Source organism: Narcine bancroftii, chromosome 8 (genome assembly GCF_036971445.1).
Source record: "Narcine bancroftii isolate sNarBan1 chromosome 8, sNarBan1.hap1, whole genome shotgun sequence".
NCBI lineage: Eukaryota > Metazoa > Chordata > Chondrichthyes > Torpediniformes > Narcinidae > Narcine > Narcine bancroftii.
In genome coordinates this window covers 29,034,160-29,046,216 of record NC_091476.1, presented here as the reverse complement: position 1 = coordinate 29,046,216, position 12,057 = coordinate 29,034,160, and the positions used below count along the sequence as shown (strand labels likewise).

Below are 12,057 nucleotides of genomic sequence, written 5' to 3'. Positions count from 1 at the left end.
CGAACCACTTTGCTGGTGCTATAACTGCAATGTGCTAACCATGCCGCCCTAACAGCAATGAAGTAGAAAGAAGAAGGGCCAAAGGGGGATAAAGTATTGAACAGATGGTAGAGAGACAAGAAGAGAGAAAACCATTGGGGGAGGGAATGTTATAAAAAATAAAAACAAGGAGTACATAAAGAGATGGAAACAATAGAACCATACAGAGGTGGAGTTGAGCTAAAAATTAGAAAAATCGAAGTTCAGGCCACGATGTTTAAGGATGTTAAGAAGGAATGTGATGCCAACCATTTCAATTCTCCCAATTATTTTTACACAGATATATCTGTCCTTGGCCTCATCCATTGTCCAGGTATGGCCAGTCGTAAACTTGAAGATTAGGGCAATGCTATTACAGCAGCAGTGACACGAGTTCAAATCTGGTGCTGTCTGTAAGGAGTTTGTATGTTCTTCCTGTATCTGTGTGAGTTTCCTCCAGGTGCTCCAATTCCCTCCCACCCTTCAAAATATACAGGGGTTGTAGGTTAATTGGGGTATTTGGGTGGAACTGGCTCGTGGGCTGGAAAACTATGCTGTATGTCTGAAAAACGTAATGGATTCTGCCCAACACACTGAGTTGCTCAGCGATTCGAGGCAATGGGCTTGGTCCACCACAATCCAATGGCATGGCTGCATGAACCTTACTTTGTGGGCTTTGTATTGGAAAAGGCTTTGCTGACCGAATGCTCTTTACTTTCACAGGGTAACTCGGGGATTACTGAAAACAAGAGAGATCGCATGTTGGCAGTGACCAACTGGTCATATGAGAATACACATCACATAGGAAAATCCTCAGCAGACGTGAATCCACTGCTCCATCTGTATTTGAACCACTTTGACAAATAAAAGTTCAACAATTGAGAGGCAAGACCTCCTTCTGATGATGGTCTCCTAGTTCTGTCTGAAGGTGTTGCAGCTTTAACCAATTAAGGCTACCTTTCAGATTTAGTGCACAGGTCACTGAAAAACTGTATCGGGCAAAAACATACCTATAGAATGTCTAGACACTTGGTGGGTTGTCTTCACAAAATTAAATGCATAGGGGTGATAATGTATCATCATCTTCCCATCCATTTTTGATGGCAATCCAGATGGTTTCCCAATTGATTGATTTGTGATTGCTAAGGTAAATCTCTGAGGTGAATTAATAGCTTGGGAACGATTGTAGATTCATACAGCAGACATGTCTTTCAGCACATCCCTATACTCTCTCAGAGAGAATTGCTAAATAGTTCCTTTCTCCTGCTCTTTCTGCATAGCCTAGGATGTTTCAACTTCATATTCAGTTAGCTATGAGCTATTTGCTAACATCCAAATAATTAGTTGAACAAAACCCTTTTGTTAATGGAACGTGCCTGTTGACTTTGCACAATGGTAAATTGTGGAAACTAATCAGCGACATATAATTATCAGGTTTTGTTTGAGATGGTCACAAGTCATTTGCTTTCTGCTCCATTTGTGTAAACCAGGTGTCAGGAAATTCCAGAATGAGTTGGCTTTGCTAAATTTGGTCCCAGATGTCAACATGCATTTTAAGGACAAATTGTCCAATTAAGCCTCATGGAATTGTGGAATAGTCAAATCTACTTACTTTGACAGATTCAAGTTAATCAAAAAGGTAAGTCGTGTTAATAAATTCCAATGGAAGGCATGACCAGCTAATGTCAAAATAAATACTGTGGTCTGTTTAATAAAAAGTAGGTGTTCACATTGCAAGTATGGTATTCTCCCATGCTATGATCAGCCTGTGAAAGGAGCATCAAAATGTATTCGGTTGATAATCAAACCTTAACTTGAAATCCTCAGGCTGGAGAGTTCACCCCATAGGTTATACTGTTCGCAGAACTTCCAGCATTTACAATGAGATGGATTTTCATTCTGTGAGCTTCAAGAGTAAAGGACAAAAGTCATTGCAGCTGTCCACTCAGGCTTCAACTTTCAAGTGTTTAGCATAAAGCAACTAACTCAGTGTGAATCAGGATAAAACCTGGAACCATCTCATTCTGTGTAGTTCATCTATTCCCTGACTAAAAAAGGGAAATGATATTAAAGATTATATTTAAATTAACATTTAAATATAATCCAATATGCTCTATTTCATTATGAAAATAGATGATTTAAGTTATTCTCTAAATCCAGTAATGGGGTATCTCACATCAATGCAATTGTAATGTTACTCTTTAATTAGCAGGCCCAGATAGCGGTTCGCGCAACACAGTTACAGCACCAGCGACCAGGATTTGAATCTTGCATTGTCTATGAGGAGTTTGTATATTTGCCGAAAGGGCCTATTACCGTGCTACAGGTCTAAATAATATTTTTAGATCTTCTATCAAACTGTAAAAATCTGAATATTTTAGAAATTTAAATGGTCACATTTCTTTAACTAAATGTGATGCAGGAATTTGAAACTGCCAAGTTTTCCAAGCATTGGGGTGATTCCAGTAATAAGCCGTTATATTTGAAACACAACATCATCAGTTAATTTTGATTGAAGTGCATCGGCTTTTTTATGAGCATCAAACCAAGGTTTACTCCATAGCTTTGGTGATATTAAAACATGGATTTTTTTTTAATAAGAAAAAGGCGTAGTATATGACCTCACACTAGCCACAGGGCTGTCATTAATCTTTGTCTGAAAACTGTTCCAAATTACTGAAAATGTTGAACATTAATTCTAGTTAAATTTAACATTTTTCAACAGTCCAGTTGGGTATTACTATTTTGGTGGATTGGAACTCTTTTTGTTCCAGTTTTAAAAGTTGCAGAAACTAAGCATCAGAATTGATTGGTTTCCATTCACATCAAAATGTTTGGTCAGTATGGTTCATAGTGTGAAAAATAAAAAATAAAAAAAAATGTTGGAGAAGAAAACAGAAAGTAGTCACTTCCATACAATTAAAACAATTAGTCAAATAAGATGGATACTGACCAATAGGCTTGACTGGCATCTATCACACATTAACTAAAATTCAATCTTAATCTGAAATGGTAAACTGGTGTCATATATATTTGATCTTTTTGTCAGAAAGGTGGTTGAATGTGTGGAATCCCTTCTAACATGTTTCCTTCATTTGCTCTGAAATAAAGGTTAAATTGTTACAGAACTGTAATTCAGAAATGTGCTTGTTCTGCACTTTTAATGCAGAAGAAGATTCCACAATCTATCACATTTATGTTTTGACAGCTTTATCGATCATGAGAAAAGCTTTTCTATGGAGAGATCTGAAAGATTGATCAGAATTATTTTGCTGACGGAATATCCACTTTTCCCATCTGCCATCTGTGACCTCAAAACAGTAAGGAGTCAACATCAATTGCCCTCATATCATCTGTGAGTCTTAATGGTCTTCCTCTTTCCAACAGAGTAGTAGAGATCTGCTTGTGACATACCCCTCCTGCCCCCATGTGCAAAAGGCAGTCTAAAGTCAACTCTACTGGAGACAAGGTAATAATTACTTAAAGGTAAAACACAGAAGTTTGCAGACACAGTGGTTGAAGTAAAGATGCAAGGCTGGAGAAACTCAGCTGAACAAAGATACATAGCCAATATTTCAGGCTTGAGCCCTTAATCAAGGTAGAGACAAAATGTGCTAGACACCCAAACAAAATGATGGTTGGGGGGTGGGGGCAAGAGGAGGATCACTGTCCCACAGTCAGGAGATAATAGGTTGATAAGGGAAGGATGGGACACTAACAAACAAATGGAAAGGTGGATGGTTCTGTGAATGGAGATGGAAGGGGTGGAGAGCTAGAGGAAAAAAGGCAGAAGGATAGAGAAGAGAGAGGGAGAAGACTAGCAGAAAATGGAGAAGTCAACATTAATGCCATCTGATTGGAGAGTGCTGAGATGGAATATTTATGGGTGGTTTGGCTTGACAGTACATGAGGCCATGGACAGAAAAGTCATACATAACCATTCAAACTTTCATTTTCTTGAAACTGCAACTTTCACAAATTAGGGTTACTGTTTGTTCTCACAAGAAGCCTTCTATAATATTATTGATATGTATTTGCAACAATTTCCTCTCTTCAGTTCAAAGTACAACTATGGAAAGGTTGATAAAATGCACTCCTCTATGCATATATTATATATGAGGTCATTTTATTCACCTTTAACTTCAGTTACATTTTTCCAAATACAAAAATCAACTGTGTTTAGCTTGTTATTAATGGAAATCATCATTCATATTACACTTCTTGAATTTTATAGAGAATTAAAGTATTTCGATATGGCACAGTTACAGGAAGTTCAAGAATGCTATAAGGGTAGAAATCAACCATTTTCATCTGAATTCCATGGCAAGCATTTAATCCATAGGAGCAAATATCAAGGATGCCAGGGGACAGTGAACTGTCACTGAACTCTCCACTTGATGTTAGTTTGATCACCAATAAATTCACATTTGCTGGTCCTAAATTAGACGTAAAAGAGGCCTTAGCTGGAATACTGTTTCATAGGAATCCATTCACCACAAATTCCTCTTGAAGTATTGGCACATTTCATACTCTCTTCCGCAAATCAAACAAATTCAACCGCCATTCATTTAAAACCGACATACTACATGAAAAGTTAGTACAGTTGCTTCGGTAATTATTGCCAAAGTGTCTGACTGTTCTCATGAGGTAGCCCATTACATGTTGTCTTAATACAACAACCAGACAAATTTGGGTTCTAAACAAAACCTAAACTCCAATTTGAGATTTCCTTGTGATGGAGATGGGGTGGGATGGGATGAGGATGACCCATCTGCTGCCCAAAGGTGAATCAGCTGCTGACTAAGTTTTTAAGTGTTCATGCCTCCAATTTTGATTGGCAGATAAAAGTGAGCAAGAAAAACTGAATTGGTGAAGTATGCTCATTCGTAGTATTGCTTTTGGGCTCAGAGAAAGAGTTGTTTCATTTCCTTGCCCAAAGAGCTACCTGGTAAGATCACACTCCACAATAATCCTGTAAACTCTCCCCACAACCATCTGCATCTCGAGTACACATTTCTGATTTTTGTCTTGCTACCTGTCAGTCTGTAAGCAGGAAAACCGTCAGTTCAAAAATAGTAAAACTCTTGGTAATATTCAGGAAATAGTTTCTCACTCACTCTGAATGAGATGCTCAGTTAATTTTGTGAACATTGCCTCCATTACTGCAATCCAATTTTGATCCAATTCTTAGATCCATCGAACACTACAGCACAGAAACAGGCCCTTTGGCCCATCTAGTCCATGCCAAACTATTATTTGGAGGGAGGAAACCAGAGTACCTGTTGAAAATCTATGCAATTACAGGAGAATTTGCAAATTTCACACAGACTGCACTTGACGTTGGGATTAAATTGGGTTATCGGATTGTGAGGCTACAGCTGTACCAGCTGGACCACTGTAGCACCTATAGTGGAATGAAATATTTGTACTCTAATCCACAGGATACAGTCAAAATGGAGCAATGCTATTCCTACCAATGCCCCATGTAAAAACTATTGATTTTTAACTGAGTCTTCTGCTACAACAGCCAAATTGCACACAGAAATACAAGACCTCGCTCAAACATCCTGACTGCCAGCCTTGCATCATGACCAAAAGCTTGAAGCATTGCATGCATTTGATATTTATTTCCAGTTCTGACTGCAGGTGCATTCTAAAAAAATTCATATTCTTAAGTTCAAAGAAAATATTAAATGCTGTTGCGGAAAATACCTAATAACCGGATCCAAATGACTTCTGATGTGTTTGTGTGCAACTTAAAAGGAGAGTTGATCAATTCCGTATGTTGTGTTCACTTTTCACACAGTGGCTGTTAATCAGTGCAATATTTCCTTACAATGCCAGGGGCCTCTGTGCTCCTCCGCATCACTGACAAGGTCAGCTTCTTTTGTTGCTTCAAGAGCACTTTTTTATCTCTAACTTTTTTTAAAGCTCGTACAATGTTTAGAAAAACTCAGGAAATGCCCCATAATTGAACTAAACCCACAGCACTTGTTTCACTGTCAGTAATCATATCAAGTGTTTTACACCTGTTTTTTTTTCTCCAAAGAACTAATTCTACCTGACAATTATGGATAGGAAGTTTGCTACTGGGTACCTTTGGCTGCTACACCAAGTGAAAGTAGGTACTATATATTGGGCTTTATAGGAAAATTTTGCATCAAGCTTTGTTACTGTAATGGATCTGTGATAATATTAATATTTAGGTCAATCTATATTTCCTATAAATATGTCTTAGGTCATGTAATGGGTTTGGAACAGAGTTACACACACCCATATAATACATTCAGGTCATCTTTCAGAGTCATGACGTCTGCAAGCCAGAGTTATGAAGCTCATGATTTCCAAGAAGCTGGAGCTGGCAACTGTCAAAGATTCCAGTAAATGGTCACATGGTTTCCAGCAATTTAGACTGATCTCATTGATTATGTAATGTCACATGATGTTAGAGAAGTATATACTGAAGGCAGAGAGATATTTTCATGAGAAGACTGAAAAGACAGAAGACTGAGAAACACAACCTCCTGAAAATACAGGACTTGTATTTTCCTTATTATAGGAGACACACAACATGTGGCTTTTAAATAAGTAAGTTCACTTCCGACTCCTCATGTGCCTATTAGATGGTTAATCCTGTTTAAGAAGTAACTTACTGTGAAGATCACAGTTTCTGCAACCCTAACAAGGGGGAAACTTGTGAAAACACTCCTGAAGAATATCTCTCTGAAAGACAGCTAAAGAGATCTGAAAATATGTTTAAAATAAAGAGATCTGAAAATATGTTTAAAAGTACTTCATAATTATTTCTGAACTGTGATGTAAAGATGAAATTTCCCTTTCAGATCCATTGTGTGACTACTGTGCTACACGTGGCGGTGGATATGTGATGTGGTGGCCAATAGTACGCAATGAAAATCGGGACAGCATCTTCGTGATTTTTCATCCTCACATGCAGACCCCAGAGTCAAGGTGGGACAATAGTATAGAACCAACACTTGTCAGGCCAACTGTGCCATCCGTTAAAGCAATCCTGCGCAGGATGTTGAGTTCATTGTCAGAAAACCCCTTCAATGTAGACTTTCATGATGGCTCCTCCATGTAATTTCAAACTTCACCTCTCCCAAACTGACCGTAAACCCAACTGTCACGACTTGACTTCAACCACCTTCATAACCCTCATCACTGATGCCCGACCTGCCCCTTGAGATCCTAAATGCTCCCTTTACTTACATGCTCCTCTCCTACCCTCTCAGCACCTTTCCCTCCCTACCAGGTTTATGACCCACCTTTTATTATTTATGGAAAGGCAAGGCCTCTGGTATTCAAAGTAAGCAAGGTCTTATTTGACAGTGGCTCAGGCCTTGTGTGCTGTAGAATACTGCAGTGTTAGGCACACGATCAAACATTAATTGGCCCACTGTCCACTGCCGACTGAACATATATTTCCAGGTGTCGATCAATTTCTAGGCCTTTAATGGCATTACTGAGTTTTGTATATTAATCTCATATAAAAATGTTTTATTGTTTTGTGCAAAACTTTGGATCAATGAGAATTCTTGATGAGATCAATGCCTAACAACAGTATAATCTTTACTGGAAATTTCTGCTTGTGATTAAATGGAAGGAAATGACTGCAGCTGGAAATGTTGTGGAACAATATATCAATCCTAATGTATAAAATATGTGGTTCTTTATTTAGACTTATTCACATGGTAACACTGACCCAACTTTTAGCAACCGTTAAACAGTGATGAGCAAAATGCTGTGTTTTGTTTAAAGGTTCTCAAATCTCCAACAGAAACATATTTTGCAAATGTCCCAGTTAATGTTTTGATAGTCCCTGAAATTGTGCCTCCACCACTGTTAAATTCCTTCTATTTTCAGGTCATCCAATTGTATATTTGTTCCCACGGTATTGACATGAATCTATTTAGAATAAAAGTCATGGCTAAAAATGTAGGGAGTGTCAAGACAAGGAAACCACAAAATGATAGAAGAAAAAAATATTTCTATAGTTACACTGGAAAGCGACAATGACTATTAACATGTAAATATCATTCTTTAATATATTCTTGACAGGAAGTAAAGCATGTTTCCGAGGTGTTAAGAGCACAGATATACAGTAGCATATTCTCTCTTCCCCTTTCATTTAAATTAATTTAAGAAGCTGCCCTACCTTTCTCCTTCTGGCTTCTCTTTGTATTGGGACCATTATCGTGATCAACGATCTCGCCTTCTCTTGTCCCAGACTGGCCAGCTGTTGGCAAAGAATCCAAATATTCCACAGTTTATTCATCTGAACCAGTACCAGAATTTTTGGTCATTCATTCTGCTTTGTTCTTACAAATACCAGACACTAAACACATTAGTAACCTGAAGACTAGAGGCCAATTTCTTTTAAGGATAAAATATATTTACGTTAACAAAAATAAAATTCCCCAAAGCAACTAGTTAAGCACAAATTCTACTAACTCATTAAAAAGTAGAGGGAAATGCAAGGCCATCTTCCTGGCTAAATTGCTGGAGATATAATTTCTTCCTGCTGATCATGTCATTATGTTATAAAAATTATGTGTTAAATATTTTTAGGATTATTTCTATACAAATCATTAAAGTTAAATACAAACTCTTTTGAAAGAGTGTTCATGTGATCATGTGACTTTCAAGATCAAAGTGTGATTATACTTTTATTCCAGCATATGCGTTTGCAACAACATCCCCTCCCTTCAGAAGAAACAGCCACTGTGTCAAGGCTATAAAATGTCTTGTAGAATTATTGGACAAGTTTCTTTTATCTTTCCCCATGAAGATCCTATTCATGTCCTTCTCCTACCTTTATATTCTCATTGGTTTTGTTATCCCCTCCCATAAGAATTTCCTGGTCGCTCTCTTGACATTTCTTTTCAGTAATCCAATCATATTTTCCAAACCCATACATCTCCACTCATTCAGACTTTCTCCCCTTACAGCAGTAGTGAGAGAGCTTAAATCTCCATGTCACCCAGTTGTTTCCCTTTTATTCTCCCCAGTTTCTTTTGATTTAATTTTGAACTCTATGACCGAACTAAGAAATAGACATTTTTCTCTCTGCTTTTCTGACAAACCAGCTGTCTACAGGTAACCGCTGTATTACAGGGGAGTCGTGTTCCCCAGAAAATGACTATCGAAAAGCCACATTGTCTTCACAGGCGTCAAGAAGTAAGAGTTGAAAAAAAAATTAATTTTTTCCCCTTATAATTTCTGCATAGAATGAATTTTATGCCAGATTACAAATTTTTGGGCAGTAATTTGCTAATTTGTGAAAAGTTGAATTTCTGTAAACCAAATGCTCTTAATCGAAGGGTTGTTAACCTATTTACTCCATTTTCTTTTTGTCTTTCTTCCATCGACATTCCTCCAGCTCAGATACTTCTAGAAATTCATGAAAATATACCAAGCTAAATTTAAAATGCAAGTTCATTCACCTCTTGGTGATTCATTATCTTTGCTATTTCCTCCATATTTATGGAAAATAACAATGTGACTTTCAAATCTTTTGAAATTTGCACTTAATTTTCAAAATTACGCTAAGTAAAGCATTCGAACAAGAAGTTAAAGTGTGCTCTCAAATTGGTTGACTGAGCAATAGCAACATATCCAGGAAAATTACGTGGAATAGACAGGTTAAGATTGCTCAAACAAAATTCAGCTCAATCACAGCTCTAGGTAAAAAATATTGTCTAAACCCCAGTATTTTGAAGATTCTGAAAACTTTAATATTTAGCTATAAAATACCACTAAAATGTCACTCACATTGATAAATTTAATTGTTGTTGTAAATTTGCTTTGATAAATTAAAATGTATTTCAATCCTTTATGTTGATCTCATAAATGGCAAATACCAACAATTTTTTTAAAAACAGCGAAAGAGAAAAGAAGGAAGGGTATTTTAAGGGCATAAAGCTCCAGATTACTTATCAGAGTTTATATAAGAAAGCATTATAAGGACTATGGGGACAAGAATTTAGACGGGGCCAATATCGAAACAAAGACAGATGATGACTCTATACATATCCAAGATTAATATAGATTTTCAGTTGTGTAATGGATATAATTAAATCCTTGCTTTGCAGTTTCTGCAGAAATCTTTCCATACATTTTTTTCAAAATTCTGTCACTGGAGGAATGCAACCCCAATTATAGATGTTTGACTGAGAGTCTCAGTGACAGGGGGAAATCTCTGTAAATTTGCAGGTATAAAATGTTTTTCATTAATTTGAGAAGCCTAGAAAATACTTTGCTTCTTAATATAACATGACATCTCTCTGTAAATCAACTGAACATTTTGGAGCATTTACATTACTTTAATTCATTCTATATCTCCATTGCCGTTGTTAAACACTGCAACCTGCCAACGCGATATACATGTTACCAAAACAAAATAATATTGCAGCCTCAACATAGTGAATTCAAGGTGATTAATGGTACCTTTGGGCTAGATTGTTGTTGGAATTAAACAATCAAAACGTCTTACCCTCTTCAAAGGAATCGTGTAAGCCAACACCAAAGCACAAACATTATCAACATAAAAACTGAGAGAAAAATAAAGGGGCACTCATTTATGACAGGTTGGACAACCTGTATTTTACACCAAGGGTAAAATCTCAGAAACAATCAAGAGATGCAAACTGGAATTACTGGACTCTGTACAATTGTTCAGAATGTTGAACGACAAGAGGAACTTGCTTACATATTCTGTCAGAGGCAATGTCATGTTGGGATGGTGAGCTAGAAACACTGCTGCTCTGGTGCGAAGAGGGGTGACTCCCAGGCCGTTGACTATCTTCAAGGGATGGTTCTGGGGATGGGCTATTATGAACCCGCTCCTGGTGGCAGAACAAAAATTCAAGAGGTTGTCCAAGTAGATGAGTGTAACCTTTACTGGCTTGTAGTGGAAATCCCTACATTCCGAAATACAAGGTTAATTTTCATTATTCATTTGGGTTTGTAAATACTTTAAGTACACTATTACTATTTATGATATAAACACTAAGATGTTACATTTCTACAATTTTTAACCACTAATCAATTACAATAAAAAAACAATTTGACATTAATGTTTGTTAACATCTGAAAATCATTGTTTTATGTTTATATTTAATCTCATTGGTTGCAAACAAAACTCAAAGAGAAGGAGCGTTTTCATGTGATTGCAATGCAGTGAAAGATATGCAAGGAAAAACAACTAATTCCCCAGGATAAAACATATTTCCCATTTAGGTCGATCCATTTTAAGTCAAACATAAAATTATTTCCAGGACTGCACTCAGTTTTTCACTCAGTGACGGTGTTGATTGTTGACCCCAGGAATGAAAAACCAGAGGTATATGATCCATTGATCATTGGGGCATCAGAAGTGGAGAGCAAATTTAAGTTCTTGGGAGTACTATATTGGAAGATATTTCCTGGACACAAACCCTAACGCCATTGTGAAGAAAGCTTCAGGAGTTTGTGGAGGTTTGGTATGACACCAGAACCCTGGTAAAATATCCACAGATGCGTGGTGGAAAGTGTGCTGACCGGCTGCATCACGGTCTTGCATGGGGACACCAATACCCCTGAGCATAAAGCCCTGCAAAAGGTTAGTGGCCACAGTCCAGGACAACACAGGAAAAACCTCACCACCGTCAAGAACATCTGCAGGGAACGCTGTCATTGGAGAGGAGCAGCAATCATAAATGATCCGCACCACCCAGCACATGCTCTTACCATCAGAACAGAGGGATAGATTCCACAAGGCTCATACCACCAGGTCCAGAAACAGCTACTACCCCTCCACCACCAGATTCCTTAACAACAAACTCATTTAGGGTTTCTCTGTATTGCACAATCAGGTTGTTTACATTTAGTTATTTGTTTACATGAGTACATTGAGTATAGTTTTATTGCACTACCAATAAGTGTTAATTCTACCTCGCCCACAGGTAAAGGAATCTCGGGGTTATATGTGAAGTCATGTATGTACTCTGACAATAGATATGAAATCTAAATATTTTTTCA

General features: G+C 37.4%; 1 protein-coding gene across 5 annotated transcripts in view; it reads right to left on the bottom strand.

Moving 5' to 3' along the window:
- Nucleotides 1-12,057, bottom strand: part of dacha (dachshund a) — a 404,574-nt gene that overhangs the window by 79,533 nt on the left and 312,984 nt on the right. For 3 of the 5 annotated variants that reach the window (XM_069893410.1, XM_069893412.1, XM_069893414.1), the window contains 2 exons: nucleotides 10,748-10,958; nucleotides 8,195-8,275 (listed from right to left, as the gene is read on the bottom strand). In XM_069893410.1, the coding sequence (XP_069749511.1) occupies nucleotides 8,195-8,275; nucleotides 10,748-10,958 (292 nt within the window). The remainder of the gene's footprint in view (nucleotides 1-8,194; nucleotides 8,276-10,747; nucleotides 10,959-12,057) is intronic. The other 2 variants (XM_069893411.1, XM_069893413.1) reach the window with 1 other exon arrangement.